This window comes from Manis pentadactyla, chromosome 5 (assembly GCF_030020395.1).
Source record: "Manis pentadactyla isolate mManPen7 chromosome 5, mManPen7.hap1, whole genome shotgun sequence".
Classification (NCBI taxonomy): Eukaryota; Metazoa; Chordata; class Mammalia; order Pholidota; family Manidae; genus Manis; species Manis pentadactyla.
Window position 1 is genome coordinate 79,197,032 of NC_080023.1, and position 21,352 is coordinate 79,218,383.

The following is a 21,352-nucleotide window of genomic DNA, read 5'->3' on the forward strand; positions in this document are numbered from 1 at the left end:
TTTGTCTTCTGGATGTTGAGGCATGTGAGCTCTTTATATATTTTGGATGTTAACCAATTATTGGATAAGTCATTTACAGATATATTCTCCCATACTGTAGGATGCCTTTTGTTCTGCTGATGGTGTCCTTTTCTGTACAGAAACTTCTTAGTCTGATGTAGTCACACTTGTTCATTTTTTATTTTGTTTCCCTTACACAAGATGTGTTCAGGAAAAAGCTGCTCATGTTATATTCAAGAGATTTTTGACTATGTTTTCTTCTGAGTTCATGGTTTCATGACTTAAATTGAGGTCTTTGATCCATTTTGTTTCCTTTTGTGCATGGAGTTAGACTAAAATCCAGTTTCATTCTCTTACATGTAGTTGTCCAGTTTTGCCAACACCTATTATTGAAGAGGCTATCTTTTCCCCATTGTATATTCATGGTTCCTTAATCATATATTAATTGGCCATATATGTGTGGGTTTATATCTAGGCTCTGTTCTGGACCATTCATCTATGAGTCTGTTCTTGTTCCAGTAGGAATTTGGTTTTTTTTTTAATTATTAGTTTTCTATTGAGGTGCACACAATAAAATGTACAAATTTTAGTGTATAGGTTGATGAATTTTGACATATGTTTATACTCATAACCATCACTGAAATCAAGATATCAAACATTCTCACTAGTTATTCCCCCTTCACCCATTCTTCCACCCCCTTCTCCTAGGGTAATTACCAGTCTGTACTCTGTGACTATGAGTCTATTTGTTTTTTGCTTGTTTGCTTGTTTTTATCCTTGTCCTCCATAAATAAGTGAAATCATATGGTATTTTTCTTTCTCTGTTTGACTTATTTCACTCAGCATAGTGACTTCCAGGTCCATCTGTGTTCTCAAATGGCAAGATTTCATTCTTTTTTATGGTTGAGTAATATTCCATTTATCAGTATACATTTAGGTTGCTTCCATATTTTTGGCTATTGTAAACAATGCTGTGATAAACATAGGGTGCATATATCTTTTTGGATTAGTTTTTTTGTTTGGGTTCATTCCCAAAAGTGGAATTGCTAGGTAACATGGTATTTTCTATTTTTAGTTTCCATACTGCTTTCCACAGTGGATGCTCCAATTTGCTATCCTACCAGCAGTGTACAAGGGTTTCCTTTTCTCCAGATTCTCACCAATACTTGTTATTTCTGGTCTTGTTGATATTGGCCATTCTGACTAGTATGAGGAGTTAGCTCATTGAGATTTTGAAGGAAGATGCCTTTAAAAGTTTTCCTCCCTTTTTCCTATTTTTGTGCTCTTGGGGAGATTTCCATATTTCTCATCATTTGTTGATTGTTTTATGTATAGCAAATTTTTTAATTTTCAAGAACTTTTTGTCTCTGAACTTTAGAAAATAGCATCCTGTTCTTGTTTAGAATATATGGAATAGCTTATCTCTTATATATTTGAAGTTTTTTTCTTGCTCCATCATCTTGACTTCCTCAGAGTCATCCCCCTCACCCACCACACCCACTTCTTTGTTTAGATCTGTTTCATATTAGAGACTTCTTGCAAATATCTGTTAAATTTTGACTTGCCATTCTTGTGTTAAAGGGCAAAGAAATAAAAGCTAACTGGAATATCAGTCTGCAGGGGAGGTGCTGGCAAACAGATTGGGTTGGGCCATTTCATTAAGGAACCCCCATCTGTTTGGTACCTATCTGTTGGACATTTCTCTTGGACTGGTCAGTTTCCTCAAGAGAAATCTTTCCATTTCCTGTCAGAGTGATGATAGCCTGGTTGGAGCATTCTGATTACAGGGCAAGAGCAAGAGGCTGTGGGTCTCACTGTTTAGTTTCTAGACATGCATCAGATCCGTCTTCACTACAGCATTGCTTCCTCAGACACGGCTGATGTCCTAGAATCCTTTGGTCCACCCTTTTTTGAGAGCACGCTCCATGCTCTTTTCAGGGAGGGGAAGGGATCTTGTAGTCATACTGTTCTTCACATTGTTCCAGTCAATCCTTTATTAGTTCAGCTTTTAGAGTTATCTGCTGCTACCAATTCCTGAGCCTTTGGGGAATCTCAAGTAATTCAGCTTGCCTTCTCCTCCAAGCTTATATTTGAGCAGCACTGGCCTGCTAAGTCACCTTACCACTCTTTGACCTGCTTCTTAGCTCCAAGAATTTTATGCTATAGTATATAAGTTTTACTTATTTGTCCTTGTGGGGCTTTGCTTTTTTTTTTTTAAAGTACTTTAATGTTATTAAAGGAGAGAAAAAATGTAAACACCTGTGCACAAGCTACCAGGTTTTACCAGGAAGAACTTTTGATAGAAATATTCAATGATATTCTAGGTTATAGCAGAGAGGATGTCACAGGGGGTTTCCAACACTAACGAGACCAGAAAAAATTTGTTAATAGAAACTGCTTTTCATCATCTATTCTTTCCTTTTTATTCAGAGTAATAAAATCCTGTATTTTTAGTCAGGAAGTATTATCCACAATACAATCAACATTTCCCAGATTCCATTGTAGTAACGTATGATCATGTGACTAAGTTCTTGCCAACGGGTGTATGAAGAAATGATATATAAAACCTCCTGGTCATGCTGTTAAAAGGAAGGGGTGTGCTCCCTTCCCTCTTTCATGCTTCCTATGAGCTGGAATGTAGAAGGAGAGAGAAATGTCTTACACTGTGTAAATAAGATAACCCACTACAAGGGGCAGATCAACAGAGAAGGAGTTGTTTAATTTTTGACAATGTTATGGAGCAGAACCACTATATCAAGTTGGGCTTTTATACAAAATAAATAAATATCTACCCTCTTTAAGCCATTTTTGTCTTGGGTGGCTGTTTAAGCATGTGAAACTATATCCTGACCATTACAAACTTTAAGATCCCTTTCAACTCTAAGAATCTATGAAAATATTTAAAAAGTGCAGCAATTCCATTTTAGTAACATAATGACAAGACAAGGTAAAATAGGGTATGAGGCACTCAAAGAACTTACATCTAAAAACTAAAAGGCAGAATGTGTTGTACGTAATATCTTTACAACTTGCTATCCATCTTGACTTAATTAATGGATAAAATTAAGTTTCATCTATTATATGTCCACAGAATTAAAAATCCCATGAAAAATTCTGATATCAGAAGAAACATTTGGATATTAATTATAAAATTTCATAAGAACAGAAAATAAGACATTCTATCAAACTAGAGAAGAGTTCTCTGATATGACAAAGAATAGTTTATAGGGGCTTTGACTTTTTAGGAACTAATGCTTCCAAAAAGCATGTGGCATTATTTATTGTTAATATACCAATTATTATAAGTAACTTAGGCCTTCAAATTAAATTAACCTGTGTTTGAAAATCAGCTTTTCATTTATACCAACTATAAAATAGAAACAATAATATAGCCGATGAATTTTTAATAATCCAGTCATTAAAAATTTGAATTTTAGACACATAATTAATATTTAGTTAGTATTTATAGGTAGCATGGCAAGCATCTACAGGATATCTTAAAACTTACTAAGAACCAAACACTGTTGTTTGTTTGATGTATTGATATTTCTAATTCTTTCTCATTGTCCTGAGCACTAAGTAGCATGTTTTCACTGGGGTACATGTTCAACTTGTTGATTGGCTCTTTCCTTTGATCAAACAGATCCTAGTTCTGTTCATGAATCCACCCGCCTCTCACATAGTCACATGCCTCATGAAAACTGATTCTTTTCCCAACTCCAGAAGTGGGCTAGATGTTTCTACGTATCTTCACATCCCCCTTTGCCAGCCACTGGCTCAGAAATGGACATGCAACCCAATCAGAGCCAGTGGAAAAAGAGAAGTCTGCAGAGGTTCTTTGGGAAAGATTTTCTTCATTGTTCTGGGAACACTTAAGGAAGCCGTACTCCCTGTTTCTCTTGCACATATATCCTCTTGATATTCCCGTTTAAGGCTGTAAGTCTGAAATTGCCACAAATATATTGCTACCAGTTCCATAATGCAGCCAACTAGGAAAAATAGATAAATTCATCCTTTGAAACCTATCCTACTTCTGGATTTTCAGTTATGTGATACAATTTGCTTCCTCATTACCTCATTAGACCATTTTGAGTTTGGTTCTGTTCAAGCAGCATATTTGATCCACTGTTAAGACATTATAGGTAATCTGTAGCAAGCCCATCCAATTCCAATTGTCAAGAATATTGCCTTCAGTACTCCCCACTTCACCTCTTCACAAAGCTCCTATTAGTTTACCTCTCTCTGTGACTTTTATGTCTCCACCTCTAGTAGGAGGATTTCTGGGTCACAGAGCGCTACTTAACTTGTTTGAACTGCTGCTTCTCAGTGTAAAGCTGTGTGATTTAAAAACCTTTATTTTCTCATTTCCGTGAGGAAAGGTAAAAGCTTGTGGAAACATATTTTACTTACATTTTCATGAACTATTATTTGTACTACTTACTTGGTTTGATTTCAGGCCAGTCAGATTGTTCTATTCTGTGATCTTCATACTTTATATCCAAATATGCAAATATGTAACGAATAATTTCAGCTCTCCCCCTCATATTAAAATAAATGAGTTTGTAGTTTGGCATGGTGTGATTCTGGAAAGAGAAAAATTGATTTTTTAACAGCCCTCTAAGTAGGTTTCAACATTTTCTTTTGGGGGCTTTTTGAAAATATTATGGGATCTTGAGATAACTGGAGATATTAAAGGATATTCCAAAACATGAATTATAAATCACTATCCTAATAACATATGGGAAAGACTTGATAGAAATAAGATCATGACTATTTCTTTAAAAACTAGCTGGAGAACATAAGCATGAGCAATTTTTTCCTGGACACATCTCCTCAGTCAAGGGAAACAAAACCAAAAAAGAACAAGTGGGACTACCTCAAACTAAAAAGCATCAGCAGAACAAAAAGGCAATCTACAGTATGGGAGCATATATTCATAAACAATTGATCCAATAATGGGGTAACATCTAAAACATATAAAAACTCATATACCCCAACACAGAAAAAAACAAATAAACCGATTAAAAAATGGCTAGAGGACCTGAACAGATATTTCGCCAAAGAAATACAGATGGTCAATAGACACATAAAAAGATGCTCCACATCACTAATTATCAGGGAAATTAGTGCAATCAAAATCAGGGAAAAATGCAAATCAAAACTACAATGAGATATCACCTCACACCAGTTAGGATGGCCACTCTCCAAAAGACAAGAAATAACAAGTGTTGGAGAGGACATGGAGAAAAGGGAACCCTCTTTCACTGTTGGGAATGTAAATTGGTAGAGCCACTGCAGAAAACAGTATGAAGGTCTCTCAAAAAACTAAACACAGAAGTACCATACAGCCCAGTAATTCTACTTCTAGGAATTCACCTAAAGAAAACAAAATCCCTGGTTTGAGAAGATATGCACTCCTATGTCTATTGCTGCATTAGTTACAATAGCCAAGATATGGAAGCAACCTAAGTATCCATCAGTACATGAATGGATAAAGAAGATGTGGTATATATACACAATGAAATATTATTCAGCCACAAAAAAGAAAGAAATCCTTCCATTTGCAACAACATGGATGGATCTAGAAAGTATTATGCTAAGTAAAATAAGCCAGGCAGAGAATCCAAATACCATATGATTTCTCTTATTTGTGGAATCTAAAAACAAAACAAAATGAACAAAACAGCAGTGGACTCACTGACACTTAGAAGTGACTGGTGGTTGCCATGGGGGAGAGGGGTTGGGATGGATGGGTGGGGAATGTGAGGGGGATAAAGGGGAAGAAAAATTCTCAATCATAATATAAGTTGGTCACAGGGATAGTAGTACAGCATGGAGAATATAGCCAATGATTCTGTAACATCTTCCTGTGTTGACAGTAACTATACTAGTGGGGGTGAGGATTTAATAATATGAGTATCTGTTGAACCACTGTGTTGTATACTTGAAATCAATATAAGATTGTATATCAACTATAATTCAATATTTAAAAAAAAGGCATGCCCCATGTCCATGCCAAATCTAAATATGGTGGATTGTTCTAGGGTGTAGAAACTGCTGAAGCATCAAGCACAGGTATATATAAATGAAAATATTGGTCTAGGGAAACTTAAAGATAATCAAGGTACCTTAAACTAATGGGGCTTCCTACCTTTCCCCACCACATATGTATTTCTGTTAAGGGTAACGTTAGAAATGGGTTGTTTGGCCCATGCTGGGATTCTCTACAATCCCATCCAAAGGAGACTATATTAGTGAAATATGTTCTTTTAAAAGTAATTGTAGTGCACTAAAATGTTGAATTTTCTGTATATAAATTATACCTTAATAACTTGACTTAAACAAGCAAATAAAAATGTAACTGGAAAGTTTGGCAGGTCACCAAAAATTTAGGTATACTGAATAAAATTCATGGTTAAAAATTAACTTAAAAAAAATGAGGTGGAAACTTCTAGTGAAATAACAAATTCAAATTTTATTTCTAAGAAGATTTTAGAGAGGGTTCCACACATCAACTTCTGAGGATGAGTCAAAAGCTTTCCATTTTAAGATGTTTCTGTCTTGCCTTTAGTCACTTGTAATGGGTGGTGTTTGACATTTGTTTCTTGTTTGTTTTGGTGACATAGCTGGGTAAGCATTGCAAGGGCATGCTTCATGCAAGAGGACCTGTCACCCCCTGTCTTCCTTAACCCATGGCTTTTTCCTCTGGTAATCAAAGGTTTAAGAAGCATTTTCCTCTTCTCTCACTGCATCCATGGGTGGGGCTTTGCTGGGTTTCTTGCATCATGCAAACATATCCCATCTTGGTGACCTCTGCTGGGATGGGACAATGGTGAGCATATGCCACCATCTCCTCTGGAAAGGAGCAAGAAAACAAGCAAGCAAACTTTTCTTACATTTCTGAAAGTTTGCTAATACAGGCTATAATGGTTAGATGTTAGGTCATTATAATTTTGTAAGTTTCCTGTGATTCATACCATGTCATTTCCATTGTTTATAAATAGTTAATGTTTTTAATCACTAATAGTAGAATGTATTGTAATTTTATAATGATCAGGCAACTGAGAAAGAAACATTTGCATTTGAAATTCAGTTCTCCCACTAGTTGCTGTGTGTCTTTTGACTAGGCAACAAAATCATTCTGAATTTCAAAGTCCACTTTTTATAAACCGAGATACTAATATGAATTTAGGGATTTAATAAAATAATACATATAAAGCATTTAGCACAATGCTAATACTTAATAATTATTAACTATTGATAATGGTAACTTTGAACTCTTTCTATAATCAAGAATAAGCCTGGTGAATATGGACACTAAAAGTAAATAATAATCATAGTAATTAAATGAATAAAAACCATAAATAACAATTATTTATTGAGAGTGGTAGGTTTAAATAATTTATTATCTATATTAAGAAAATAATTCAAATATGTTAATACAATATTAGATAAAAAGGAAAGTTGGGCTGAAGCCTCAAAACAGAGTTCCTTGAAATCTTATCACATAAAATGTCAAACACAACCTATAAAACTCTAGATTGTCAAGTTCATTGTTCATGGAGTCTATCTGCCAAGGGGATGACTGGATACAGCTGAGTGGTTGTCTGTCTAGACCCCCTTAGAACCCAGGATCCAGGAAGTGAGAACAATGGTGACTCCTAGTGACGCTACTTCTCTGAGCTCTGGTTTTCCACATCTGAAGTGGTGGAGGTGGTGCTCCTTGCTAGAAACCCAGTCACCCTAATAATTCCTTCTCCTTCCCACTCTCATTAACCAGTCCAGAACCCACCCAACTTAAATGTGGCACATGCCACATGTATCAATATATGAGGAAATGTTCTCTGTGGAGAGAATTCACTAAAGTAAACTAATGAAAGTCCAAGAATTTACAGCCCCAAATTCCTTCGGGGTGAAATATGCATACAGGGAGTTCAAACTTGGGGGTCAAATGAAGTGCCCATCAGAACAATGACACTGTTTTCCAAGTTGAGCTTAGAAATAAATAGTAATATGAGAGCACAAAAATAATAAATAAAATATGTAAAGTAACAAGTTTCTTTCTGAAAAATCATAAAAAAGGGAACATTTTTATCTAGGAAATAAAAAGTATACATGTTAAAATTCCTTGATCTATTTGTTTTAAACCTCAAAAGAACACCAAAAAAGACATGCAGAGTCCTTCTTAGTCACAGTTTTTATTTGAAGAACATTTTATACACTTTTTTAAATTGATTTTTGTTGTCATAGATCACTGTTTCTACAAGCACAAAGAAATGATATATATTTTCCTTATAAACATTATAGGAATATATAGATTCATATATGTCCATTATGATCCACGTTAAGAGTTTGGTCAAATGCCACATAAATATCAGTGTCCACCTCCCCAATTCTGCATGAAAACATAAGTGTTTGTTGCTCTTCGTAATTTGCAAAATCATGCTATTTTATATTGTATTTTACTTGAGAAAAGAAGACATTAAAAATACGTAGCATAAGTTGGTAGCTATCTATATTTCTCTGCAAATATATCTTTAAATCTAAGATTTGGCACAGGTCCATGAACATCTGACAAACGCTTATCTTTCCTTCTAGGACATCCTTTCAACAGTCCTAACTCAATAATGAAGCTGTATTTGCACATCACATTCCTATAGTTAACTGCATTATTATATTTTTTACTGAGCAAAATCTGGTTTCTTGATTTTTACAGCTACAAAATTCCAAAATTGAAGACTTGTTTTCCAGAATGTACATGCACATTTTTATAGCACAAAAAATAAATAAAAGTGAGTGTAGTTGGAAACATTTCCTGATTCTAAAAATTCTTCCTAAATTTTATAAAGCTTTTGCATTTTGCATAAAAACTAATGGAAGAAAGTCAAGTAAATATTTCTATAGCCAAAAACAGACAAGGAAATTTACAAAAGGCTAACGGTTACTCTAAGTGATACTGCCTAGGAGAATATAATTTTCCCTCTTTTTGCATTTAGCAGTATGTCTGTTACAATAATCTCCCCTTGTTAAAGCCTTTATTTCATAAGGATGATAGAGTAAAAGAATGAAGGTCCCCATGCCCACCACAGGATTCAGTGAGGAACAAGCTCAAGGGCAGAACAAGACAATGACAGTCACCCCTGCCACGCCTTGTCTAAATGACCTTGGGCAAGTCATTTGTTCCTAGCTTTAGTTTGCTCACCTGTGAAATGCTATTAAAAATATTGTGTGTAAAGTACCAATGCAGTGCTTGGCACAGGATATGTGTTCAGGAAGAAAAGGAGAACACGAAGGGAGAGAGGGCAGAAAAATTCCACCTAGCAGGGGTTAGAGTCCAGCTTTGTGTGATTTGATTGGACTCAAATCCTCAAGATCATGTTCTTTGATAAACCTACCCTCCTGCAAGCACACAAACATTTGAAAATTAAATATAAAAAGAAAAATATATAGTTCGAAGTAAATGCAAGATAAACTTTTCCTGGACCAAAATGAACAGAAGCAAAAGGCAACATGCAAGACTCCGGATCCTGTGACAGGCAGGGGCCAGCCGACTTAGGTCTTTCGGAATGAAGGAGAATAAAATCCCACACAGAAGGAGAGACTGTAGGGATGAGCTGCTTAAAACCAGGGCCTGGCAGCTTTTTTTATACAATTTTTTTTTAAAGGTCAAATTGCAAACTTCAATAAAACAGGTAGAGAAAAATACCCAAAAAGTCACAAATAATTAATATTACAAATAAAAAGGGGTCATAACAGTAGATAAAATAGACATTAAAAATCATAAGCTAACACTACAAATAACTTTATGTCACTAATCTGAACACTTACATGGAAAATTTTTGAGAAGTACACAACTAAAATCAAAAAGAAATGAAAGCCTGTATTTAACAATAAACCAGTGAAGAAATGAAATGGGTCATTAGTTACAACCGTGAAAGACCCAGGCCCAGATTATTTTTACAGATAAATTTTACTTAATCTTCCAGGGAAAAGTAATCCTTATCTTTTACAAGTAGTTTCAGAGACTAGACAAATAGAAAAAGTGTTAAAAGAGAAAGATTATTGACTAATCTCACTTATAAACATAAATATAAGCATCCTAAGTAACATTAGCTATTCAAATTCAGTAGTATAGAAAAAGAAATAAACCTAATGACAGGATAAGATTAATCCCAAGAATGTAGGATACTTTAACACCAAAACAGCGATCTGTATGATATGCTGCATTAATAAATTAAAGGAGAAAAACCATAAAGTATATTGTCTTCTCAGTAGATACCAAATAAATGCTTTTGAAAAAAATTATAAAACTAATCACTCATTGTTGATCAAAACTCTTAAAAAAAAAAAAACTCTTAGCAAACTGGGACTAGAAGAAAACCCCTTACCCTCTACAAAAAACAGAGAGCACACCTCATACATAGTGAGATACTAATAGAAGCATTTTCTTTAATGTCAGAAAGAGCAAGAACCCCACTCTTATCTCTACTATTCACCATAGTCCTGGATGGCCTAGCTAAGTAAGCAAGATAAGAGAATAATAAATAACATATGTAAGGAGTAGAAAGGAAGAGAAAAATTATCCTTACTTGCAATCAAGAATATTGTCTATATTCAAAACCCAAGAAAGTCTACAGATAAAACTGATCCTAAATTTCAAATTAAAATGTTAAGGACCAAAATAGCCAAGACAATTTAAGAGAACAGGAGAGGACTTGACCTACCAGGTAGCAAAATTTACATATATATATTTTTTAATCTTGTAATTAAGGTAACATGATCATTGTTCAGGACTAGACTTTCAGAGGTGCACAGAGTCTTGAAACAGAACCTCAGATATATGACACACATGATATTACAGTGGGTAAATAAAGGGACTAGACTAAAATGGTTCTGGGAAAAAGAAAAATATACATAATTAGACCCCAACTTTACATAATACATAGAAATAACATCCAGGTGGATTAGAGGCCTAAATATGATTTGACTGGCCTAGGCAAATTCCAAAGTCACTTTGGTCTCTTATTCCCTATTAGCTTCTTTTCTGAGCCCTTCCTGTCATTCTGTGCTAAGAATCCCATGTAGTGGAGAATATAACCAATGATTCTACAACATCTTCCCATGTTGACAGGTAGTAACTGCAGTAGTTGGGGTGAAGATTTAATAAAATATTATGGATAACTGTGGAACTTTGGTGTTGTATACTTGAAACCAACATAAGATTGTATGGCAATGATACTTCAATTAAAAAAAAGAATCTCATGTGGGGAAAACTGCATATATTCCTTAAATAATACAGAAACAAGAAGTTAAAAAGTGAATTGTGTTTAGAGCTCTCTATCAGACTAACCACTGGCTTCCTTCCACTCGACAGAAAGTCATGTAAAGTTCCCAATTCAGCAGATAAATAAAAAGTCCACTTAGACTTGTTTGAAAAGTGAGAAATACAGTTTCTCAAAGAACATATGAAGGATGACTCATAAATACCCTGGATAGAAACTTTCACATGTGAACTCATATGAATGCAGCCATTAAATGCAAAAGAAGATTTAGCTTTAAATACATGCTAAATTTGTTGAGAAATTATATCTTTTACATGGAAAATAATAGTGTTTCTGTCTTGGATACATTTTCTCCTTCTTCTGGGTTTGTAGCAGTTTTTACTTTATATAACACCAGTACACTTCAGCTGAGTAACCACAAACACAGGAGTGTTCAGTCCTGGTGCAATTTTAATGCAGTCATTGATAAAATACAAACTAGCCTAATAAAATCATTTTGTTTCTTAAAAAGCTGGTATCTTCCTCTGCACATTGCTGTAAGAGCACAGTAAAACATGTCCTCAAAAATTCTAGTGGCTGTGCCAAAAAGGCAATAACAATCCAAACTTCACACTCTAGCAAAGGTAGCTGATATTCAATTACTATGTCAAGCATGTTAAAGATTTCAGCAGATAGCTGATAAAAATAATAGAAATGTTGCTGGATAGAAATTTTTCAAATAAGGAATTAAGTCTTAACCATTTTACAATTCAGTTCAAAACCTAAATGCTATTAATCTTACTTTATTCATGAGAGCATTGGTCTACATGAGCTCTTAGTCTTAAATAAAAGGTATTTTGAACATCCTTGGGAATTCCAGATACAATTTCATATATACCCAGTAATGATGCAATAACCTATGAGTCTGAAATATAAAAACAAAGATTACTTGTGAATTTGCCAACAGTTCTTCTTTTCTGCACTTTAACTTGACCAGTTGTAAACAAACCTATACAAATTGTGGTGGCACAGAACATAATGTTTGTACTCCCATTGTATAGGCTCTAGTGTTTTAAATGCAAATTTGGATTAAGACAACAATCATGTAAGATGCTATCATCTACATAGGCACTTCTTGCATATATTGACATTAAATAACAGCACTATATTGCCCACTAACTATTGGTGGTAAAGAATGCTTATTTCCCTTATTCACAGTGTCCCTCGGCATTTTTAGTTCAGTTCTGGGAAAGTTACAGGTTGCAGTTTAATTGTAGGTTAATAGAGAAATGTAAGAATTTTTGTTAACTGAGTAAGTTATTGATTTCAGTCAAACACTGGATGTTTAATTTTGAATTGGTAAGCCGGAATCTCTATTTTCCTAATCAAAGACCAACCGTGTCATTTTAAATGGCTGCCTCACATAAAAGCCAAAGCAAGAGGAATAATATCGTTTGGGAGCTGTAAGCTCAAAGTCCTAGCCTGGTAAATGCCTTAAATTATCTTTGAAACCAAATGATGATACAAAGCAATTCCTGGAAAAACATGGAGACACTTGAACAAATGAGCCTTAAAGTGATAGAAAACTATTATAAATAAAGTTCCTGAACTTTAAAAAGAAAGAAAGTGAAGAACTATGAAATTCTCTACTGTTTCACACACTGAAGCTATCACTTAGGAAATTTCTGGAAGAAATTACAAACCCTGATTAGGACAGGATTTTTCCTTTGGTATTGTCTGTATTTTCCATGTTAAAAATCCACTCAGTGGATCTTTTAGAATCTTTAAAAATATCCTGTACCTATATTTCGTTTAGAAATTTTCATTTGATTTCCACTTGATCACTAACACAGAGAAAATCCAGGTGAGACAAGGTCAGAATGAGTAAAATAGTGAACATGAGTCACAAGATAGTCACTAGTCACACACAGAATATGATAATAATACAAATAAATCCTAACATGAAAAGCAAAGAATATCTCCTTTCTTATCTTTGTAGAGTTCAATCATATCACTTACTTCTGTCTCTGTGGAGTCTCCAGTATCTTCTTTGCCCTATGTGACTGCCTGTATCTTGGGTTTATATGATGAGTAAGTGACAGTCACAAGCCAATGAGAGAAGAGGTGACTTAACTTCCTTCCTTTCTTAGATGAACTGTGCCTGCCCAACAGTTCAAGCCTGTAAAGACTTCTGGTTATTCTTGACATTTTATGGGATCTCTTTGTATAAGTCAACCGAATATATTTGCATACAGTTGGTAAAGTCAAAGTTAGAGGTGCTGAAGTGTGCCTATTGCTATATGTTTATTATTTGTAAAGTCTTACACTACAGGCCCCCAAAGAATGAGAAAACATGACTACAAGTAAGCCCTCTGTACAGATACACATGACTTCCTCATTTCATTGTCTCCCTGGAGAATCCTTGGCTGACCACCTCCTCACCAGAACTCACTTCCAACAGTCTCATCCTTTACCTGCTATGTTTCTTCACCACAGTGTGTAGCTGTGAAGGAATCACCGCCGCTCCCACTAAACCTAAGGAATGTACCCTAGGAGGTTCCCTGTCCAGGGGCCCACTAACTGCCCACAGGCTCTGCCCCTCCTGGAAGACTGCCTGTGCAAAAGCTTTGCTTGCCACATCACATGTGCTCAGCTTTTGGCGGTTACTCCACTGAGTCTGCACCAGTGCCGTATAAACCTGTTTTTTCTGATTCCTGATTGAGTGCCAGTTGTCCCTCTCCATGTCAGGTCCAGTTTCCATAACATATTTGGTGCGTTGGCCGGGAAAAGACACCCATACTGGCCCTTTGTGCCATTGTTGTGGTGAGTCAACTGGGGCCGCTGTTTTGGGCTCCCGGCAATGGACAAGAAGGCATGCCACTGGTAATTTTTGCTGGGCCTTGGCCCTTGCTGGGCCCAATTACATAGGCTGCTGCCTCACTCAAATGGACCCCAAGGAGGGAGACTGAATATTCTACCAGGACACGGTCTTCTGATTGGGTAAGTGTCCCTGGGGAACCAGGTCCCAGTTCAAGCCCACCCTAGGGGCAGAAGGGGAGCTTCATCACCTCCCTGAGCAGCTAGGCTGCTAAGTTAGGGATTCCTCGGGAGGGATTCCGTCTGACTCTGACTGAATGTGTGCATGACTGACTGTTCTCCATGGCTCTAGCTATGGAGGGTGTGTGTGAGTCCTGACCTGCGAGACTGCAGCGACCTCATACAACTAAGAGAAGAACTGTGAACCAGTTCCGCGTCAGGGCTTTATACTGACCTGCCAAAGCTAAGAGGTGTTTTGACAGGGGAGCAGCCAGGTGGACTGAGTGAAAGCCTCCTCTTGTCCAGAGACATCCTACACCAGGAGGTTACCAACATGGGAGGAAATACTTCAAACCCATTGTTTTAGAATGCATGATTAGGAAATTTAAGAAGGATTCTCAGGAGACTACGGAGTAAAACTAACCCCAGGAAAACTATGTACTTTCTATGAATCAGAATGGCCAACCTTCGATGTGGGCTGGCCCTCTGAAGGCACATTGGATGTCTCCATAGTTCAAGCTGTTTACAAGGTAGTTACTAGAAGTCCCGGCAACCCAGATCATTTTCCTTATATTGACCAGTGGCTTTAAGTAGCCAGGTAAAGCCCCCTTGGGTCTGGTTCTGTGCTTCCAGAAAGGGACAGTGTATAGTCCTACCAGCTCAACCTGAAAAGAAACCTCCGTCTCTGAAGAAGTGTCCCCCCATCCTCCATGGGGACTCTGAAGAAACCTCGTCACTACCACCACCACATCACCCTACTGCTCCAGAGCCTGAAGGAGAGCCACCCAATTGCCTGAGAGACCACCCCCATGGGTTTCACCTCTGCCAGCGGCCAGCCCACCACCTCCTCAGTCGCCCAAACTGTTGAGAAGATACCTTAGGTCAGCAGCCCAGGGGATGAGGGCTCCAGCAGTGATACAAATGCCCCTGAGAGAAGCAAGAGGTCTGTAGAGAATGGGCCCCAATGGGACCATACAAGAGAGGGATTGGTCTTCTATTATGAACCTTTCTCCACTACTGACCTCCCCAACTGGAAACACCATACACCACCATATTCTGAAAAGCCTCAGGCAATGATAGACTTATTAGAATCCATTTTCCAAACTCACCGTCCCACTTAGGTGGACTGTAAACAGCTTCTGCTCACACTCTTTAACATTGAAAAACGCAAGCAAATCATCACTGAGGCCAGAAAATGGTTCCAAACTCAAGCACTCGAGGGACGACTGGATGTGGAAGCCTGGGTGCAAGAAGCCATGCCTGAAGAAGAACTGAGACCCCAACGCAGAGGGCGGGATAGCCAGGTTGGAGAGAAATCGCTTCATCTTCATTCAAGGACTGAGAACAGGACCTAAGAAACCAACAAACATGGCAAAGGTCTCTGAAGTCCTGCAAAAACCTGATGAAAGCTCAGCAAACTTTCATGAAAGATTGTGTGAAGCCTTCAGAGCGTACACTCCATTTGACGCTGAGGCCCTGGAGAATCAGTGCATGGTTAATGCAGCTTTTGTGGGGCAAGCACAAGGCGACATAAGACAAAAACTCCATAAATTGGAAGGATTCACTGGGAAAAAGGGTACTAAGTTGTTAGAAATAGCCAACGAGGTCTTTGCGAATCAAGATCAGACAACCCAAAGGGAAGCCAACTGCAGAATGAAACAAAAGCCACCCTCTTGACCGCTGCACTGGGGAGTCGGCCTCCTGCAGAGGCGCCCCCACAGAGACCCCAAGGGACGTGACGACCTGGAAAAAGGGCACCTTTGAGACAAGAGCAGTGTGCCCATTGCAAGGAAACTGGCCCCTGGAGGAATGAGTGCCCTAACCGACGGCGGAACAAGATCCTGCTGCCTAGCAGCTACCAGCCAGAACCGCCCGATACTGACCTCATTAGTCTGGCAGGAGTGGGAACTGAACAGGATACACTGGGCTCAGTCCATCTGGGCCCCCATGAGCCATGGTCAAAATAAAAGTCGGGGGCCAAATCACTGACTTTGTGCTGGACACGGGAGCAGGGCATTCCATGGTAACCCAGGTAACCTCTGGCACATCAAGAAGCCACAGTAGTGGGGGCCACTGGGACCCGCACCTGCCAGCCATTTTGTGGCCCTCGCCAGTGCAAGCCAGGAGGCCATCAGGTAGTTCATGAATTCCTATACCTACCTGACTGCCCTGTCCCACTGCTAGGCCAAGACCTACTGGCCAGAATGGGCATGGAAATGACCTTCAATCAGGAAGGGTCTACCAACTGTGCGTTAGTGACAGAGACCGGCCTATGATACTGTTCTTAGGAGCACCTCAGGAGGAGCAGTGGAGACTGCATGCTCTTCCCCCGAATAAGTCAGCAGTGGCCCCCGAATTGGAAGCTGAATTCCCTGGGTTGAAACTAATTCCACAGGATTAGCAAAAATTCATCCCCTCATGTTAACTGATCTAAAACCAGAAGCCCACCCAGTCAGAATACCACAGTATCACATCCTGCATGAAGCTTGTCTGGGAGTCCAGGTGCACCTGGACCGATCGCTTGAATGGGAGCTCCTGAAGCTGTGCCGGTGTCTGTGGAACACTCCCTGCGGCCTGTGAAGAAACCCAGGACAAATGATTACCGCCCGGTTCAGGATCTGAGGGCCGTCAGCAAGGCAGTCCCCGCACTGCACTCGGCTCTGCCAAATCCCTACACTCCCTTGGGAGTTACACCTTCTGAGGCCAGTTGGTTCTCGTGCCTGGATTTAAAAGGTGCCTTCTTCGGTCTCCAACTAGCTCCCAACAGTCAATCTCTATTTGCCTTTGAATGGGAAAATATCAATACAGGAACAGAGGAACAGTTCACCTGGACCAGACTCCCCCTGGGATTCAAAAACTCACCTACCCTGTTCAGTGGGGCCTCGGCATCTGATCTCTCGCTAGGTGTCCGCGGCGAGAACTAGGGCGGGCTCTCCTCCAACACGCAGACGTCCTCCTGCTACCAGTCCCACGCGAGCTCAATGTCGGCCTCCCGGAGGAGGCGGAGCACCAGGTACCAAAGGAAAAGGCACAAATATGTCAGCGGGAGGCAAAATACTTGGGCGTCAGAATAGTTCAAGACAAACGAATACTTGGGGCCGGGAGGCAGCGAGCCGTCTGTGCCCTCCCAGTTCCCACCTCCCGCCGCCAGGTCAGAGAGTTCCCCGGACCAGCAAGGGTTCTGTCGAATTTGGATCCCGGGATTTTCTGAACTGGCAAAAATATTTTATGAGATACTAAAAGGAGAAGAAAAAGAGCCCCTTGTGCCTTGGCTTTGTTAATCAAAGAGGCAGACAAGCTCACACTGGGGCAAAATTTAAATGTTGAAGTCCCCCACTCCATTATCACCCAGATGGACACCAGGGCATAGCACTGGTTAACTCATGCTCAAATGACTCAGTATCAAGGGCTACTATGTGAAAATCTGCAAGTCAAACTAGAGACTGTAAAAATTCTAAACCCTGCTGCCTGCCTGTCAACAGTAGCAGAACCTCTGAAACATGACTGCCTGAAGGTTCTTGAGGAAGACTATGCCAGTCGGCCTGACCTCACAGACAAGCCCCTATCAAATCCTGACCTCATACTATACATTGACGGCAGCAGTTTCATACGGGGGCAAAAGATATACTGGATATGCGGTGGCCTCTGAAACCGAAGTAACTAATGCAAAAGCCCTCTCGAAAGGGTGATTGGCCCAAAGAGCAGAACTATGGGCCCTAATAAGAGCATTAGAACTAAGCAAGGGAAAGCGAGTCAATCTATATACTGACTCACATTATGCATTTGCCACCCTGCGCATACATGGAGCCTTATACAAAGAGAGGGGACTTCTTAATGCCAGAGGAGGAGAAATAAAAAACCAGGAGGAAATCTTAAAAACCCTAGAAGTAATTTGGGAACCGAAAGAAGTGGCAGTTATACACTGCAAAGGGCACCAGAAAGAGAAAAACCCAGGATCGGTGGGAAATCACTGCGCAGATGTTGAGGCTAAGCAGACAGTGAAGAGACAAGTAAGCCCCTCAAAAATCCTAATAGCCCTGGATCTGCCCCCTTCTCCAGAATACACAGAACAAGAAATCCAATGGACTATATTCCCCATGCTATACTACTATCCCTGTGACCAACTTATATTAACACTAAAACATTTTCTGTTCCTTTATCTCCCTCACCTTTCCTATCCTCCCACCCCAGCCCCTCCCCCATGGTAACCATCAGTCACTTCCCAGTGTCTGTGAGTCTAGCTATTTTGTTCATTCTGTTTTGCTTTGTTTTTATATTCTACAAATAAGTGAAATCACATATTTGTATTTCTCCACCTGGCTTGTTTCACTCAACCCAAGATCCTCCAGATCCATCTATGTTATTGCAAATGGCAGGATTTGTTTTCTTTTTATGGCTAAATAATATTCCATTATGTATATGCACCACTTCTTCATTATACATTCATATATTAATGGATATTAGGTTGCTTCCATATCTTGGCTATTGTAAATAATGCAGCAATCAACATAGGGGTCCATATATCTTTTCAAATCAGGGATTTTGTTTTCTTCAGGTAAATTTCTAGAAGTAGAATTAATGGATTGTATAGTATTTCTATGTTTAGTTTTTTGAGGAACCTCTGTACTGCTTTTCACAGAGGCTGCACCAATTGACAGTCCCACCAACAATGTGAGAGGGTTCCCTTTTCTCCACATTCTTGCCAACATGATGGTGGCCTAACTGGTGTGAGGTGATATCTCATCATGGTTTTGATTTGCATTTCCATGATGATTAGTGATGTGGAGCATCTTTTCATGTGCCTCTTGACCATCTGAATTTCCTCTTTGGAGAAATGTCTTTTCAGATCCTGCTTTTTAATTGGGTTATTTGTTTTTTGGGTATTGAGGCATGTGAGCTCTTTATATATTTTGGATGTTAACCCCTTATTGGGTGAGTTGTTTATGAGTATATTCTCCCATACTATAGGTTGCCTTTTTGAATCTTTTGCTGTAAAGTAGCTCTTTAGTTTGATGTAGCCCCATTTGTTAATTTTTTATTTTGTTTCCCTTTCCTGAGGAGATGTGTCCAGGAAAAAACTGCTCATCCTTATGTTCAAGAGATTCTTTGACTATGTTTTCTTCTAAGAGTTTTATGGTTTCATGTCTTACATTCAGGTCTTTGATCCATTCAAGTTTACTTTTGTGTAAGGAGGTAGACAGTAATCCATTTTCATCCTCTTGCATGTACCTGTCTAGTTTCCCAACAGTAGTTATTGAAGAGGCTGTCTTTTCCCCATTGTATAGTCATGGCTCCTTTATCATATATTAATTGACTATACATGGGTGGGTTTATATCTGAGCTCTCTGTTCTGTTCCATTGAGTTATGGGTCTATTATTGTGCCAATACCATACTGTTTTGATTACTGTAGTTTTGTAGTATAGCTTAAAGTCCAGGAGCATAATCTACCTAGCTTTGTTCTTCTTTCTCAGGATTGCTTTGGCAATCAAGGGTTTTTTGTGGTTCCATATAAATTTTAGAACTATTTGTTCTAGTTTATTAAGCAAAAGGGCTATTATAATTTAATTGAATGTATCTTCATTTTCTCTGACAGCTTCCAAATTGGAAAACTCTTTCTCCTGTACTATTTAATTAGCAAGTTCCTAACTGCTGTTCAAAATCCAACATTGACTCAGAGTCCAGTTTTTTTTCTTATTTTCCTTATTTTCCAATCTGTGCTAGTAATGTAATCCTACAAGGTCCTGATGAAGACTTCTGGTGTGGAGTACTGACTATTTAACTGAAATTGAATCTCAATCCTACTGCTTTTTAGCTTGGAAACTTTAGGTATCAGTTTCCTCATCTGTAAAATCGTGATGATAAAAATCACTCTGCTCACACCTGATCATCTACATTTGCTTTCTTACAGCACTAAACTACGTTTTCTACCTTTATCTTGCATCTACCTACCACTTCAGCATTTTATTTAAAATAATAATAATAATAATAATAAGGGAGAAATGTGGGATTCACATATAAATCAAGTATAAAATCAAACGAATATTCATATTTGACCTGATTGTTTATATTTCATAATGCGTGATCAAAACCGAAAGTTTCTGTGATGACTGCCTTTGTACTGTTCACCATGTAAGAACTTATTCACTATGTAAGAATTTGTTCACCATGTAAGAACTTGTTATGCTTCAGAAGATCGGAGACTGATGAGAATTAGGCTTGGGGTAGATTAATGATTGTGCATTGAGTCCCCTATACAGAATTTTATTGTTGTTAACAACCATTTGATCAATAAATATGAGAGATGCCCTCTCAAAAAAAAAAATCACTCTGCTTTCTCAAGGCTAAAAGGATTAAACAAGCTAATGTATTTAAATCACTGAGTACATTGCTTGGCAAATAGTTATTATTTGTTATATAGTAGTGGGTATTTAATATCTCTTTAATAATGGAAAAATTAATAGTTAAAAAATAACCCACATATTAGTTCCTCTTTATTTATTTATTTTGGTAAAGGAGAAGTGTTCAAACAAGCCCAATTTCTACTTTTCTAGCTGCTATGTTGATGGAGAAAGAAGGAAGTCTCCAGGAGAAGCCCTCAGAACTTCCCTTATTCAGCTTCATGATTTCCTTTTCATAGTCAGTTGTTTGAGAAACTAAAAGCATCTAAAACTGAAGTATTTAAACCTGGGATGGAGAATGTAGGAAATGAAGAACATGCTTCTCCTTCTGCTTCTAACCTATAATTAAAATGTGCTTGCAAATCTATTTTTTCCCAGATTTCAGCAGTGATAACACTCTTCTTCCTAGCTGACTTTTCAGATACTGTGAAGAATGATACAGTAATCATCTCCAAAACTGTGAGTACATTTTTTTCTTTTTTCTTTTTTTTTTTGCCTAGACTTTTGGCTGAAAGATGAATTCCAGTTATAAGCAACTAATAGTAATATAAATAGCCAACATTCGTTAACTGCATCCTTTGAGCCAGGAACTGAGCAAAGTGCCCATCTCTCACTTAATGCCCACAAAGTAACCTCCCAAATGGTGTGACATCGTT

The 21,352-nt window shown here is 38.2% G+C and overlaps 1 protein-coding gene across 2 annotated transcripts in view; it reads right to left on the reverse strand.

Moving 5' to 3' along the window:
* Positions 1-21,352, reverse strand: part of HPGDS (hematopoietic prostaglandin D synthase) — a 111,877-nt gene that overhangs the window by 20,093 nt on the left and 70,432 nt on the right. The window contains exons 1-2 of one of the 2 annotated variants that reach the window (XM_036914105.2): positions 13,281-13,396; positions 4,442-4,583 (exon numbers count right to left, since the gene is read on the reverse strand). In XM_036914105.2, coding sequence (XP_036770000.1) covers positions 4,442-4,574 — 133 coding nt within the window. In that variant the 5' untranslated portion in view covers positions 4,575-4,583; positions 13,281-13,396. Of the gene's footprint in view, positions 1-4,441; positions 4,584-13,280; positions 13,397-21,352 lie in introns of those variants that run through there. The other variant, XM_036914106.2, reaches the window with a different exon arrangement.